At 37.7% G+C, this 16,998-nt stretch overlaps 2 protein-coding genes across 8 annotated transcripts in view; one reads left to right on the top strand and one right to left on the bottom strand.

The window, feature by feature from the left end:
- Window positions 1-1,752: 1,752 nt before the first annotated feature.
- Window positions 1,753-16,752, bottom strand: cerk (ceramide kinase). Of its 2 annotated transcripts, XM_077709841.1 has the most exons (13): window positions 16,016-16,739; window positions 10,391-10,501; window positions 9,854-9,976; window positions 8,271-8,396; window positions 7,641-7,707; window positions 7,085-7,230; window positions 6,468-6,542; window positions 6,242-6,394; window positions 5,408-5,513; window positions 5,177-5,241; window positions 4,308-4,510; window positions 2,907-3,112; window positions 1,756-2,337 (listed from the first exon to the last, which is right to left on the bottom strand). In XM_077709841.1, the coding sequence occupies exons 1-13, from the start codon at window positions 16,152-16,154 to the stop codon at window positions 2,229-2,231; spliced, it is 1,629 nt and encodes a 542-aa protein (XP_077565967.1). In that variant the 5' UTR covers window positions 16,155-16,739; the 3' UTR covers window positions 1,756-2,228. The 2 variants fall into 2 exon arrangements, with proteins under 2 accessions (XP_077565968.1, XP_077565967.1); XM_077709842.1 differs by lacking the exon at window positions 10,391-10,501 and having other exon boundaries at window positions 1,753-2,337; window positions 16,016-16,752.
- Window positions 16,498-16,998, top strand: part of tbc1d22a (TBC1 domain family, member 22a) — an 86,956-nt gene continuing 86,455 nt past the window's right edge. For all 6 annotated transcript variants that reach the window (XM_077709836.1, XM_077709835.1, XM_077709837.1 and 3 more), the window contains exon 1: window positions 16,498-16,727. In XM_077709836.1, the coding sequence (XP_077565962.1) occupies window positions 16,666-16,727 (62 nt within the window). In that variant the 5' untranslated portion in view covers window positions 16,498-16,665. The remainder of the gene's footprint in view (window positions 16,728-16,998) is intronic.

Here is a 16,998-nt window from a genome sequence, read left to right on the forward strand (position 1 = left end):
ATTTGACTCGTATCTCAAGATATTTACCCAAAATTTGACTCATATCCCAAGATATTTACCCCAAATTTAATTCGTATCTCAAGATATTTATCCAAAATTTGAGTCGTATCTCAAGATAAATATTTACCCGAAATTTGACTCGTATCTCAAAATATTTACCCGAAATTTGACTCCTATCTTAAAATATTTACCCGAAATGTTACTTGTATCTCAAACTTCTCATATGGCGGGCAACTCGTATGTCAAAGCGCCACTATACTGGCATAGAAACAACCTAATGACCAAGCCACCCACGTTCCAATCGCTTCAAATAATAATCGATGTTTATTCCGGCTGAACCTTCTGAATAATTTCATATACTATACGCAATCGGGAATGAACTATAGCAAATGCCTTCTGGCTAATGGTGCCACTCAAGGATGAGAATGGTAGTTATGTGTACGCCAAGTACTTCAGGGTGGCCACATTGCCGTCTGTGAGCAACGATAGAGGGTGTAATTACTTCGAGCACCATTAGCAGTGCAGTAACTTTACTGTGGAGTAGAAAAACAAAGTCCTACGCGATGCACAGGCTTGTTTGCTTGACGTCTTGGCTTTGTTTTGTGATTAACAAGTCGAAAGGAGGCTCTCCATGTTCACTAACAATGCACTCGCCAAAATAATGACTTCTCACTGTGCACTAGCTCACTTTTGGGGATTCAGGAGCTGGTCGAGAAGTACTTGAACACATCAATAATAAGTTCGACATTGATACTTGAAATATTCTCAGGTTAGTGTTGAAAATAAGGAGTCAGTCCTATAAAAAAATACCTGATTTAAAAAAAATGGTGGAAGGAGTTCCTCATTGTTTTAGTTATTGTGTTGAACAATTATGTTATTTATAGTAGGTCATGTCTTAAAGTGAAGTTACATCTTGTTAAGCAATAAATAGCCGCTTGAAGACAAATGCTTGGGGCAAGTCTTTTGTCTCACTTTACATTAGTCATTAAAAAGGATAAGACCGTGAAAGCTTCAACCTACATTAAGTTAATCGTCAGATTAGGTAGCTTCTGTCTAATAAGCCTTCTTTGTTTTAGGGTTGAAACCTTACTATGTTCATTTTCCGGCCTGTATCCTTTTGCTTGTCCCTTAAAGGTGTTGAAAAAGCAGCTGTAAGTGGACTCCCCATCCAAAAAAACACAAAAAAAAACTACATTCATTTCCTGGCTATACAGTGGTACCTCTAACTGAGCTCGTATGTCGATTTTCTCGTAACTCAAACGAACATTTCCCATTAAAATGAACTAAAAACAAAATAATTTGTTCCAACCCTCTGAAAAAACACCAAAAACAGGATTTTGGATTGGAAAAAATGTTTTATTTGTTGTAATTTGCCATCTATTAACAAAGTAACACATTACTAGTGGTTTAATATTATTAAAATGTCTTTAATAGTATTAAAATTATAGTAGTTGTAGTAGTGGTATTGCACGGCAACGTGCTCGAAACATAACAAAAACAATTTAAATGAACTTGAATTACGATGCAGACACTCAAAAACAAGTTTAACCTAACCTAACCAAAGTTTAGCTCGTATCTCAAGACAAATATTTCCCCGAAATTATACCCATATCTCGAGTTGCTCGTATGTCGAGGTACCACTGTATTTTCTTTCTTTCAGTGTATTTCCTAAATAATGAGTGATCATTCAAATACATTGCAAGGTACAAGATGAATGTGTTCTTTAATAAATCTTTAATAAATCACTTTGGATGGCAGGCTTATACGATAAAAGTCAGTGAACTACTGACTAGTACTTCATTTTCACTGCTAAAGCCAAAGAATACATTTGTAGCAACTTCTCCATGGACTTAAGCATACCTTTAAGGTACACACACTTGACGTTATAATAGAAAATAACAGTCCCAATTGTTCAAATGTTATGACCTTTCTTTCAGCACATCACGACCCGTTTGACATCCGAGCTCAACTGAACAAAACGTCTTTTTCGACGGCATCCAGTTTACTCCAAAAATATTAACCGTGTCAGACGAGTTCTTGTCAAGTAGTTCTTGGTTCTGGCTTTAGGTCACAGATGAAAAGAAATCCCTGGCTCATTATCAGAAGAAATGAAATTAGTCTCTCCAGAAGCCTTCCTTCTCTTCTTTTCTGATTTTCCGATAGGCATTTTTGTGTGAAATTGCCTTCATTAACTCTCTGTGAGTTCTATATTGTTCAGCTTTTAGAATTCAGCCTATATCTTGGAGTAAGTCTGTTTCCAGAAGCCACATTGGAGTTTGGTTGTTGTTTTTCTCCTCGATGCCACGGGCAAATAGTTTGATGAGCTGGCTTTGGACACTGGAGAAAAGAGAGAATATGAGTTAAACATACAATCATTTTTGTTTTGGGCAGTTTGCAGGCTATAATGATGATGAGGATGGCATTGATTGAGGAAAAAAAGAACCAGAAATGACGTGATTCATGTATAAAACGGACTAAAATTCATAATACAGTGGTAACTCGACTAACAAGCAATTTGAGATAAGTCTCCCCCGCAAAATCCGTCTAATTTTAGTACTATTAAACACATTTTAGTCATATTAAACCACTAGTTATGTGTTCCTTTGTTAATACATGGCAAATTACAACAAATAAAAGATTTTTTCCAAACCAATATCCTGTTTTTGGTGTTTGTTTAGAGGGTTGGAACAAAATAATTTGTTTTTAGTTCATTTCAATGGGAAATGTTCGTTTGAGTTACGAGAATATCGACATACAAGCTCAGTCCTTGAACGAATTAAGCTCATATCTCGAGGAACTACTGTACAGCAATCTGCGATTAGTCGACGATGCAAACAATGATCTGTAAAAACTGTGTATGTGTCACAGTAGTTCATTTTTTTATCTTTTTATTTGTAATCTTATACCTGACTTGGATGGCGGCGTGAGGCAGGATCTCTCCATCGCACGTCCAGTGGCTGGAGGGGGAGTTTTCGAAGGAGGGTGATGTGTTGCCAGAGCCAATGTGATCCATTTGGGCTTCGCTTAGGTCCGATAACAAGACTGTCTCGTTGTGGTGCGGCTGGAAGCGAAACTTTCGGACCCGGTGGATTTCCACAAATGAGTGGTCGAACTGTGGATGGATTACACGGGCATCAGTTCAGATCAAATCCTTAAAAACAACAACAGATAGATGACACTTCTAACCTTTCAAAAAAGTCAATTTCATCCCTATTAGAGTCTTTCGTAAAACATTTTCTTATTTATCCCTCTGCCTCCAGCTAAAAAGCGGTGAAAGCCATTTATTAGAAAGGTCTCGCTTTGCAATTATATGTCATAAATGCACCTAGGGGCTTCTCAATACTTGTTTCTGGAGCGATCAGCCATGCTGATATGAAGTGAAGCATCATCTTAAAACCCCCAAAATGTCCTAAATGTTGGACCAAATAATTTCTTCCCTCCCCTCATTTTAGGAATGAAATTCTATTTGTATATTGTATATATGTACAAATGTTTGTGTATACATGTATATATGTTTGTGTATATATATGTATATATGTATATATGTGTATATATGTGTGTATATGCATATATGTGTATATATGTATATATGTGTATGTGTGTATATATATATATATATATATATATATATATATATATATATATATATATATATATATATATATATATGTGTATACATGTGTATATCTATGTATGTGTGTGTATATATGTATATACGTGTGTATATCTATGTATGTGCGTGTATATATATGTATATAGGTGTGTATATATGTATGTGTATATATATATATATATATGTGTGTATATTATATCTATCTATATATATATATATATATATATATATATATATATATATATATATATATATATATATATATATATATATATATATATATATATATATATATATATATATATATATATATATATATATATATATATATATATACACACATATAATATATATACACATGTACACGTATACACATATACACATACACGTATACACATATACACGTACACACATATACACACACACATACACACATATACACATACACATATACACATATACGCATATACACATATACACATATACACATATACACATATACACATATACACATATACACATATACATTAACATACAAATACACAGACAAATTCAATGCTGTTGGTGGAGTTATCCTTTGAGGGCTTTATTCTCCTTCTGATGTTGCACAAATAACAGCCAATAGCTGCGCCTCCCCGGGACGGTTATTTACAACCCGCAGGTGAGGGCGTCTTTTTGCCGTGTCAGCGGTTACCTGGTCTTCCTTGTTGGTGTGTCGGAGGAGGTGTTTAAAGAAGTCCAAGCGGGAGCACTTGCGCACCAGGATGAGGTCGGCGGTGCCGTCTGCCAGGTGGGCGGAAGGCGAAAGTCCCTGCGGACTGCGGGGACACGCGCAGCTCATGTTGGCGACATTGATGGCGATGAATTTTCCGCCAATCTCCATCCAAGTATCACCGACTGCACAGTTTAAAAAAAATGACGGTAGTGACTGACTGATCGTATATAAGTCGCACCACGCAAAAAAAGGAAGATAAAGTGAGCAATGTAATTAAAGTAAAAAACATTCAAATTCAAACTATTAAATCACTAGTTATTTGATACTTTGTTAATAGATGGCGATTTTGAACAAATAAAAATGTTTTTCCAATACAGTATCCCGTTTTTGGTGTTTTTTCAGAGGGTTGGAACAAATTAATTAGTTTTTAGTTCATTTCAATGGGAAAAGTTCATTTGAGTTACGGGCAAATCGACATAAGCGCTCAGTCCAGGAACAAATTAAGCTTGTATCTCGGGGTACCACTCTACTCAAATTGTGACCATTGATATCTATCAATTGCACTGTAACCAGTTCTCCCAGTTTTGGTGGATTTGTTGTCACTAGCAGTAAATGAGTCAAAAACCATGATAGAGAAAATGTATTTGTGAGCAACCCCTTCCAATTTTTGTTGTTGTTTCCCCAACTTTTTCTGTCAAAACAGCCTATAATTCGCCTCAATCTGTTATTTCCCACTCCCATTTTCACTGGGGACTCCCATGGCTTTCCCCGTGACTCAAATGTCACAAAACACTCGAATAATGAGGCCGCTTAGTTTTCATCACTCATTTCAAACATGGAAACTTTACCTGTGTGTGGCGGTTCGTCATTTCGTGTCTCCTGTAAGGAAGTTTGACGCTGGCATACGCGGCACCTGCAACACAAATCATGACCTGATTTTCTGACTTTTGCTTTAACAGACTGAACTGTTTTTGCTGTTTTTTTTAAACTGATGAACCTTGTTTATCTCAGTTGTAGTTGCTTACGGGACATTGGTTTACGATTGTGTACAAGTTAGATGTAGGTGTCAAGTTATTTACCCGGCCCGACACTGTTCTTTGTCCCTGGGGTTGGCTACTTCGTCCTCTGCTGGAACGAATGAGACAGTGCCTTCATAGTAGTTGTGACTCAGAAAGGTCTTTACCCCTGGAATGAAAAGGCAGAAAGTGCCTTGAGCCTTCTGTCCGTTTAGTTTAGAGTGGAAAAGACAATTCAGAGGCTTTTAATTGTGTTGCTGTTGTTTCAACGAGATGTTAATAGCACAAGTGTCCGAATTGTGTCTGAAACACTCGCTGATCACTTGAAACATGCTCAAGTCTGCTCTTGGAATTCAAGTGTTTGTCCATCTGACTGGCATGTAGGAGACTGGGGTTCGAATTCCAGTTGGAAAACATTTTCCTTTAGTTGTTTCTATATATTTGTAGTTAAGACTTTCCAATAATGACAATGTTAAGTGTGTTCAATTTGTTGACTAACAAGGTTGTTTCTATTTAAGGGAAAAATAATATAAAATGACACATGAAAAGAAGGAGGATGGATTTTGGTGATTAAAATATGACTATATTCCTAAATAATAATTCAATTGTATGAGGTTATTATTGATGATTTTTTTTGTCGCAGCTGTAACTGCAGTAGCAGTTAACTCTAACCCTGACCCTAACCCTAGCAGTTAACCCTAACCCTAGAAGTTAACCCTAACCCTAATCCTAACCCTAGAAGTTAACCCTAATCCTAACCCTAGAAGTTAACCCTAACCCTAATCCTAACCCTAGAAGTTAACCCTAACCCTAGCAGTTAACCCTAACCCTAACAGCTGAAGGCGTCGCTAGGAAATTCACGGACTGCCACTGGTCCCAACGTCATATTTTTACTACCTGACAGGTCATATCGAGCCGGACCCAGCCATCTTTGCCTCTCGCTGTCAGTCTGAATGTCCGCGTAGAAGCCATAACCCAGCAGCGATACGGAATATCTCAAAAACGTATCGTCGTGGTGCACCGAGCACACATCCATAGCTTGGGAGTCACCTGTTAACACATGTTATAACATCTTAAAATCCATGTTAAATATAGGACAAAAAGAATACAAAGTTTCACTCACCTACAATGATGTGCAAAGCGGATGTAACTGGATCGTTGGTTCCCACCGTAGCGAAGCAGATGCAATCTGTAGAGCCTGAAAATACGTAAAGATCTTAGTTTGTTAGACAGACATCAACATGTAGCTATTAAAATTCACAACAGTCTTATGATTGGACATCAGAAATTTGAAATTGGACTATAAAGGTGTATATATATTTGCATTAATCACCAATTTGTCATTTTCAAAAGGTGTTTTTTTTCTCCAAAAATATCCCTCTGTTGGAGTGACCGACCCCACTTAAGTCTCCGTTGGGACCGCCTGCTCTGTTGCCAGGGCAACCCTTCTTCAGTAACTCGGCAACGCTTATGTGATCAGCAAGTCTTTGACATCAGTTGTCAATTAGATACCAATCCACACTACAGGCTTAATTTCAATAATATATTACTTTAAAATGTTTTTTTGTACTTCTGGATTATTTTATTGATTGTAACTTATTGACAGGCCATGAAAGCGAACTAGAAACAGTTTAGAATCCGATGTTTTTCACAAACTAAGCAAGTTACATGGTTAGGACCAATTTCAGATCAGGGTCATCCCAAATCCACAATCTAGTCTCTCGTAGTATGCAGACTCACCTGCAGGGATAATTCCGATGCGGAGGGAACATGGTGCCAAATTGACATCCGGTGGGTTGGGATCTATGCCGTGTTCCATTTGAGTCCTGGCGACCAGTCCGTGTAGGATCTCACTGAACATCCCGTCTCCGCCCACACACACCACTCTAAAGTTGACATTTTTTTTGCAGACAACATTATTATCTTTTGCCTTTTGAATAAGTGATTGTCATGTTTTTTGCAGTATTTTTTTTAGATTTGGTACTATTCAAAGACATTTTAAATGGAGGCATAAAAATAATAACAAATAATGTTGAAAAAAATGTTTAGAATATTCCACTTTAGTTCTTGCATTAATTGTGAAAAAGTCATATCTAAATATTGAATCTAACTCAAGTTTAAAATGTTTGGGTGAAACTAAATGTACCATTTCAATGTACCATTTCATATTTAATACTTGTAGTATTTATATACTGACTCCCCAAGTTTAAAAAAAAAACTTTTTAAAGCTAAATGTAATAAAATGTTAACTTTTGAGCTGCTTTAAATAAACCAACCTGTAATTATCTTAACTCACCCATCATATTGGTCAAGCTTGGCTTCAGTTCTCAAGTGATCTCTAGCATGATTGGCCCGTTCTGTAACTACAAAAACAAATAGAATCATCAGTTTCGATTAGCCAAATGACAAAGAAACCAACAATAACCAGCCCACGACGTGAAGAAGTACCTCTACTTGAGGTATATACCGGGCCCCGGTTGTACAGATTGATTTACGAGAGAAAATTGGAAACGAGGAAGCAACAACAACAAGAAAAGCTCATTCCGATATCGTATATCACGCTCTTCGGAGCCCGGGAAAAGGAAACAAAACAAAACAAAAGCAAAATTCCAACTGTAAATCTACGCGGCGGCCTTCTAATAACAACACTTGCAAGCCGGCGCTCCAGAACAAACAGTATTTACTCTGATGGACCATCAATAGTGCAGAGACTATGTGGGTTTGCTGCAAACACTTATTGAATAATAGATGTGTTTGGATACCCGAGCTTATCAGCTATCACCGCCTCCATTAAGGTGCCGGTGTGATTAATGGTAGCGGAAGCCAAATCATATTCTCCCAAGCCTCTTCACGCCAAAACACGGGCTTCCGCCGGGAGTCATTTTTTTATTTCACTGTCTCAAGTCCACCTCTGATAGCCACCCACCAATCACGTCGACGGCGATGCAGGCTCGGGAAAACAGCGGTGCCACCTTCTGATCGTAAATGTACTTGGCTTGACGCTTGCCGCCGTAAGGATTGATGTACACCAGCAGACTTTTTGGGCGATTGGCTGCACAGAGAAAAAATAATCAATCTCTCTTTATATATATACAGTGGTACCTTGATATATGAGTGCACCGACATATGAGCAATTTGAAATGCGAGAAACATTTTGAGCAGATATTTATCTTGAGATACGAGACAAGTTTTGATATACGAGCAGACAGCGGACGTTAGATCCTGCTCATAAAAACATCATGGCCACTGTCTTATCTGTCACAAATCCCTTGTGGAATGTCTCTGCGAGCACTGGGCGGAGCATTTCATTTTTTTCAGTTTTTTTCCCGTTGGTCAGTGCAAATGGCGAGGTGGTCGCTAATACCAGTTAGATAGACTACTTCTCTTTGGCAAGTGGTTGTTCGTTATAATATTCTGAGGATATTTGTGTGCATCATTTTGGGAATATTTTGAAGGGAATATAAACTCAAACAACCCTCGATATTGACTGAAAGTCAGTTTGGAGGCGGGGCAAAAATAGCCAATCCGGGAGAAGACAGGTATCAAAATGTCAAACAAAATTGGAATTAAGTTTAGTGTTAGGTTAGATTAAACTTATTTTTTAGTGTCTGCATTGTAATCCAAGTTCATTTAAATTAGTTTATGTTATGTTACAAGTGCGTTGTTGTGCAAAAAGTCTCTCAATGATCAAAAAACGTATAAAATATGGGTATTTTGTGTTGTTGACAGGTATGATATATATTTTTTTACATTTGTGGAAAGCAACTGTAAATTCATTTATTTAATGCTTTTTTCCTTTCACAAAATATCATGGCAGGTTTGATTTGGCCCCCGTGCCTGAGGTTTCACAACCAGGTATTACAATCATCCTTTTATTAAACAAATGTGCACATTGCCATCAGCTTGATGAAGCTTTCATTGACAAAATAAACCCTTTGAGAAATAATGAGGAAAGTGGTAAGCACTGTATCATTCGGTGATAAACCTTGCAAAAACTGGCCAGACGAAAAATGCTAAATAGCTTGTTTATCGCCAATGGAGACCAAATGGATGGATCAGACGACGAAAACCCAATCAAACATTCCTCAATGTTTTTCCCAATTTCTTAATGCCATTGCTGGAAAACGTTCAACGGCCGAGCACTCAGTGTGTCAAGACTTGCCGCCTCCAAAATACATGAACGAACGTTCTTAAAAGTAACATTGCATTCCGATTCATTTTCTGTAGCCTGAGAGGAAGCGTCTACGAGAGAGCTTCTGAAAAGTGAATCCTATCATATAGATTTGCCTCGAGACGTCCCCGAGGGCGTCGACAAAAGCCGTCGCCGAAATAAATTCATGTTTTTTAGGATAACAGTCTCCCACAATCATGAAGACTCTCTAGTCGAAACTGTGTCACGCATTAACTTGAACTGCTCTATAACCAGTGATGAAACCTAAAAAAAAATCATATACAATCCAACATTGCAGTCAATTAGTTTCATTGTTAGTGTCAATTCATTTTGCATACTTTGTAATTCCAGTTGAAGATTGATGGTTTGAATCCATTGTTGGCAAAGTCCCAGATCATCGCAGTAAAATGAGACCTGGTCACACTGCCATTGATGCTGCATGGTCCTCTTGACGTAAAAAACTGTCACAGAAACAAGAAGCCTAAGTACAGCAGTACCTTGACATACAAGTAAGTGGCCGGACATACGAGTAAAATTTTGGGCAAATATTTATCTTGAGATACTAGACAAATTATATTAAACCACTAATTATTTGTTACTTTGTTAATAGATGGCGAATTAGAACAAATAAAAATATTTTTCTAATCCAATATCCTGTTTTGGGTGTTTTTCCAAAAGTTTGTTACAAAGTAATTTGTTTTTAAGTTCTTTTCTATGGGAAACCCTCGTTTGAGCTACGAGAAAATCGACATACGATCTCAGTCTCGGAACGCATTAAGCTCGTATCTCGAGGTACCACTGTATAGGGTTCCATTTTGCTAATTTAAATGGCAGTGATTTGCACACACCAGCGGAAGCGAATTAAGAATCAGTACCTGTAAATGCATGAGGATTGAGTTGCAAATACTTGTTCTCCTTGCTTCCACCACTCGTTTCCCTCTGGTGCACAGCTACGACTTCGGACACGTGAACGGCGTGACGACAAGCTGCAAAAACACAATCCTTAATCATTCAATGCATTTTTGGTGAGTAAAAAATGGCTTTTTTCCTAAATAATATTTCAATATATGCGGTTATTATTCATGCTTTTTATGTGTTGCACCTGCAGTAGCTGGTTTATAGCCATAAAATAGTTTTTGAGGGTTGGATTAATTTAAACAGCTGAAGGCGTCGGTAGGAAATTCACAGACCGCCACTGATTTCACAAGTACGAATATTTTCACAGGTGAGAGTTATGTCACCGTCACTGTTGCCAACAGAACGCACAGGGAATATTAAAAACGAAATAAAGCACATTCAAAACAAACCATTTTATAAACCCCTTTAAATTCAAAGCAGTGCATTATTCCCTTGCACTTGTTGCTCCATTTTAAAAAGTCTCTGACCTCTCCATCAGTCTCACGCACAATCCTTCCTCCACATCTTCTCCAAGTCGAATTATGAAGTTGATACGGCCAAATGGATGGCGGGCGCCGCGACATATTATTTCTCTCTAGAGAGTCTGGGCAAGGAATGGGATTTCATTTTATTCTCAAATAAAGATGATGCGGCGTGCCGGCATGAATACGTTTACAGCCATGGATATTCACACTTTGACAAATAGGCAGCAGAGTGATGGCCTTGTGGGGAATGGCGGCGCCGGGATAATATGACATCCATTCCAACAATTTAAACATAATGTAAATGGAATTCAGACACTGCATATGTCTATGTATTGCTCTCAACTAAAAAAAAAATGCACATTCTGGAGGAATTGCATCAAATTCACTCTTGTGGGTCCATACTTTAGGGTTTTTAACCCTAATTTTTACCCTGATTTGGTAGCATTTCAGGTCACTTCCTACACTATACAAAACATACAATCTGACAAAACTCTGTCTTACACAAGAGTAAAAGATTAATACCTGTTAATAACCACACCCATAACGATAAGGCAAGGTGTGTCATTTTTTTCCTCATATTTATGATGGTGCTGATAATGGTTTTACAGTGGTACCTTGAGATAAAAGCTTAATTTGTTCTGGGAATGAGCTCGTATGTTGATTTTCTTGTAAGTCAAACGAACATTTCCTATTGAAATGAACTAAAAACTAATTAATTTTTTCCAACCCTCTGAAAAAAACACCAAAAACAAGATATTAGATTGGAAAAAAATGTTTTTGTTCTAATTTGCCATCTATTAACAAAGTAACAAGTAGCTAGTGGTTTAATATTACTAAAATGTGTTTAATAGCAGTAAAATTCTACAGTTTTCCAAGGGGGAGACTTTTGCATGGCAACTCGCTCGTAACATAACATAAACAAATTTAAATGAACTTATATTACGATGCAGCTACTCAAAAATAAGTTTAATCTAACCTTACACTAAACCTAATTCTAATTTTGTTTTAAATTTTGATATTCTCCCGGCTTGAGCAGCATCTCGCGACCGCTGTCTGCTCGTATATCAAAATTTGACTCGTATCTCAAATTGCTCGTATGTCAGTCCACTGATTTGTCGAGGTACCCACTGTACTTTGTCTTGAAGTGACATGAAAAGACAGGAATCCCATCAGCGCATACATTTGCCCGAGTTTTGAGCCAGGAGAATTCCTCTAAGCTACACACTAAGCCCCTCGGCCATACAAGGCCCAAATCCTTTGCAGTGCGCTCTGACATCTTTTCCCTTTGTGCTCCGAAAAGGATCTTAGTAATGGCACTCGGCCTCAGTGAGTAGCCTATTCACGCCGTGCGGCTCAGCGTGTTGCTTTTCAGCCCAATAGGTCGTCTCGCTGCTGAATGTCAGGTTTTTAGGAAATGTGATGAGTGTGTGTGGAAAAGATTAGCACAAGTCACGAGCGGCTGGGTGGGGGAGAGTCTTTTTTTGCTCCTGGTTTTGCGCTAGAAAAAGTAGGTTGAAGAAAAGTGCTTGGAGCATCTCAAATCAGAAAAAATCTTGGCAAATGAGGGTCCAAGAATGAGGGTACACTAATTTGGCTCAATCACATGAGCCAGATGAATGTATAGTGTGATAGACCATTCACTAAGAAGAGAGATTCAGTAATAGAATGAGTTTGTCGGTAAGCACATCGGTCTAAGTTACAGCTTTAACTGTGCAGATTGTAGAAGCTATAAATGTTCACAGTAAGAAAAATTGAGCATCTATTGGAATTCATCTTCCAGTATGCCCTCTTGATGGTTTTTGTCATAACGCTGAGAGCTTTAACCTTACCAATAGTTAAAGTGTTTCATTAGATAATGAACGCAACACAATGAGTGACAGCCTTAAAGGCTTCCCACAACAATTGACAATTTCAGAGTTGTCCTTGTGTAATAGATTGCAACTTACTTTTTATGTAAAGCTCCTTAGATATGCAATCCACATTCATTTGGAGTTAATTGTAAACAGCAGAAGGACCACAGTGTGCATTATAACAATTGATGGTGTTTTGGTTTTCGTTCCTTTAGGCATGTTGCTGTTTATTCTGATGATTCAAAACCACAGTGGGATTCACTCTGATCATAGAGGTTTGTCTATGTGTGTGTGTATTTATATGTGTATGTATATATATGTATATATGTGTATGTATATATGTGTGTGTATATATATGTATATATATGTGTGTATATATATGTATGTATGTGTATATATATATATAAAAAAATATATATATATATATATATATATATATATATATATATATATATATATATATATATATATATATATATATATATATATATATATATATATATATATATATATATATATATATATATATATATATATATATATATATATATACATACACACACACACACATATATGCATATAAATATACACAAACACACACAACCATTCATGCCCTGCACCACACCACCCAGTGAAGACCCACTTGGGATCAAACCCTCAACCCCAGAACTGTGAGGCTGGTGTGTAAATAGTATATAACACGTGTGTGTGTGTGTTGACTGGGTAGTCATATAAAATACAGTGCAGGCCTCACCTCCTTCAAAATGACACAAAACCATCATCTTATTTATATTCAACATCACTCCTATGCTCCTCCCACCCTACTTGTACACAGCGGATGTCTATGTAATCCCTCTGCCATTACTGCGACTTGGCAACAACAATGTGTTGGACGACAAGACGGCACAAGTCGAAGGCAACGTTTGCTCTCGGCTGCTACGCGCCATTTGTCGAAACCATTTCTCTTTGGAAGCGAGTGTAGAGATAAGAGGGTTTGAAGTAGTGATCATTTTAGTTGAAAAATAAGTGGGAAAATTCTCTCGCTGAACCCACACCCAGTGCCAGAAGGTCTCCACCCTTTTTGCGTTGATTCATAGTGTAATTAGCTTCCCTCCGCTGTCTATTGACCTCAGCTGCAGCAGGTAAATAAATGCAATCACGGTAATGAAAGGGCCCGTATTGCAGCCAGTAATGCGGTACAAACCTGCAGTTTACCCAATCTCCAGCTGTCGTTTTCTGGCATGCTTCTGCGGCCCTCTTTCAACGCACAGATAGGCTAACTTTAGATTTACAAAACGCAGATCCACCTGGGTTGACAAACACGATGGGCCGGGACAGTGGATTTTACTTAGGCAAAAAAACAGGACAAGCAAGGTAGAAGGGAGCTCGATCACGTGGGATACCGCCTAGTCCTGAAGAAAGATTGCTGCCTTCCTTTGTGGAATTTTAGTACTATTAAACACATTTTAGTAATATTAAACCACTAGTTATGTGTTACTTTGTGAATAGATGGCGAATTACAACAAATAAAAATGTTTTTCTAATCCAATATTCTTTTTTTAGTGTTTTTTCAAAGGGTTGGAACTAATTAATTAATTTTTAGTTCATTTCAATGGGAAACATTGGTTTGAGTTACGAGAAAATCGACATACGAGCTCAGTCCCGGAACGAGTTAAGCTCGTATCTCGATGTACCACTGTATATAAATATAAATATCAAGCTGCCCCTCTCTTTACTTGTGACTGACAGCTGCTCTGATTCAAGCAAATCCAGTTAAATGTCAAAGGCACCATGCACACGTGACATTTACTATTAGTAATGAGTCTACTTGGCATTTCCACACACTTGATGTTTGGTTAAAAGAATAAACATGAAAAACAGGCTAAAGAAAAGCTGTCATAGCAAACCAATGACGTGATTCTTCAAGATAAAATCTGCGTGGAATTGTTCTACTCCGGTTTAACTGGTATCTGATCTTCTATCCATCATCACAGTGGTTTTAATTCACACATTTGGAAGTATTTTCTGGGTGACTCAGACAATAGTTCCTCCCACTCCTCATTTGCATACCCAACAGGATTATTTCCAAAATGGTGAGCATGGAACTAGTATCTCAAAGAGCAGACACATGTCCTGAGGATGTTTGTAAAAATAATAATTTTAGCTTCAGCTGCAATAACCATGCCAACAGGAAAAATAGGCTTATAAGAAATAATGTAAGGAGAGTATTAATTAAAATTGCCTTGTCATCCAATTTGTCTCTAGTTTGAAACACCGGCTGCATGTTCGTCAGGCGACGACGCTTTGGGGCCAAAACGATCGCCATGAGACGTTTTGATGTGATCAACTTGGAACATTGGTTCAATAAAAGCAAGTGTTTATGGCAGCGTATTTTATAGTGCGCTTGATACCACTTTGAAGAAGGTCAATGGCCAGGTTTAGAGGGAAGAGTACTGGCAATAATTGTCCCACTGGATATGCTATGATGATTTCAAACAGTGGAACTCGTTTACATGAGCAAACATTTGTCCCAGAGCTAATACCCATATGTTTGCTTTTGTGAGGTATGCAAATAATTTATGAATTAGATGAAAATATTATAGCGGAGATGAAAAAGAAAACAGATAAACAAACAAACTCTCTCTCTGTTCCTCTCTCTCTCCTTCCCTCAAAATCCGTCTAATTTTAGTACTAATAAATGCATTATAGTAATATTAAACCATTTTTTATGTGTTACTTTGTTAATAGATGACGAATTAGAAGAAATAAAACATTTTTTTCCAATCCAATATCCTGTTTTTGGTGTTTTTTCAGAGGGTTGGAAAAAATTAATTCGTTTTTAGTTCATTTTAATGGAAAACGTTCGTTTGTGTTACAAGAATATCGACATAAGAGCTCAGTCACGGAACGAATTAAGCTCGTATCTCGAGGTACCACTGTATTTGGAAAAGGGCGTGTAGAACTTTTTATTGTTATTATTTTATTTAATCAGATGGTAGATAATAGTAGTAGTACCTATACAGTGTATAAACATAAAAGTGTAGTAGAATTCAGATAATGGGGATTTTATTGGTTTGCTTATCTTGCCTCTTCTGTAAGTAAATTGTGCTATAATATATTTTATTTACAAAATACTATTCCCAATGACATTCCATAACACATCCATGGTAACACAAACATATATTCATTACCTGTATGACATCAGTTAAACTTTTACTATGAACTACTTACTACATATTAATAATTTCTCTCTTCTGCATAGACTTACCTGTTGGTGAAATGCTGACAGAACTTTTCCAGTTCTTTCCAATATCCTTCCACACCAGAAAATCCCGAAAAAGAATCACATTCACCGGTCCTTGCTTATTGAAAAGGTTTGACAACAACACAATATATTGATGATCCATTTTCTGATCTACTTTTGGAGCGCTCAAAACAGAATGAGCGCACTTAGTAGTTCATGTGATGACTAAGTCCGGGAAACTTGTTTTGAGCAAAGATCCTGTATGACCAGTAATGGCTCACTCTCGAAAGGGGAAAACAGTTCCTGCTTCTTAGAATGAAGCCTGTCATGTCAATCTATTTTTTGATATTTAAAGTCAATTGATGTATCAATGCTGCTATCTCTAATCACAGTCAAAATTGATTGACAGCGCACTTCAGTTTTGTCAACAAAGCCCCTAACAGTGACGTCAACAACCTGAAGGCAGATCTTACTTATGATTCGTCCATCACCCGAAACGATTTCCTCAACCAATCAAGGACGCGCTTACTCCGGGAAGCGAGTACCAACATGGCCGCTTTCTGAGTTTTGGAAGAAGGAACCTGTAGTAAATAAACCCCGATTTAACGTTTCAGAAGCAGCGACAGCGTCCGATCGTCTGTGTATAAGGTAGCCATTGGACCCGAGAGGGGAAAATGTCAGGTGACGGAAACAAAAAGCAGTTCTGGAAACGAAACGCGGCGAAGGTTCCCGGCAGGTAAGTGACGTGTTCCCTTCCGAACTAACATGACTACATTAGCATGGCTAGGCTAGCTCACTTTTAGTCTTCCTGCTGGAAATCGCCATTGAATTTCACTTCGATCTTCTGGCAAACTCTCATGCAAAACAATAGCAACTTGGTCGATTGTTGCGTGGGCATCATTTCAGTGCCGCATGCACGTTTCCAGCCAGCTAAACGCGGAATGCTAAGAGTGGCTATCGCAATCACAGCCTTGACTCCCCACAGATGCACTAATTACAACTCAGAT

Source organism: Stigmatopora nigra, chromosome 23 (assembly GCF_051989575.1).
Source record: "Stigmatopora nigra isolate UIUO_SnigA chromosome 23, RoL_Snig_1.1, whole genome shotgun sequence".
Classification (NCBI taxonomy): Eukaryota; Metazoa; Chordata; class Actinopteri; order Syngnathiformes; family Syngnathidae; genus Stigmatopora; species Stigmatopora nigra.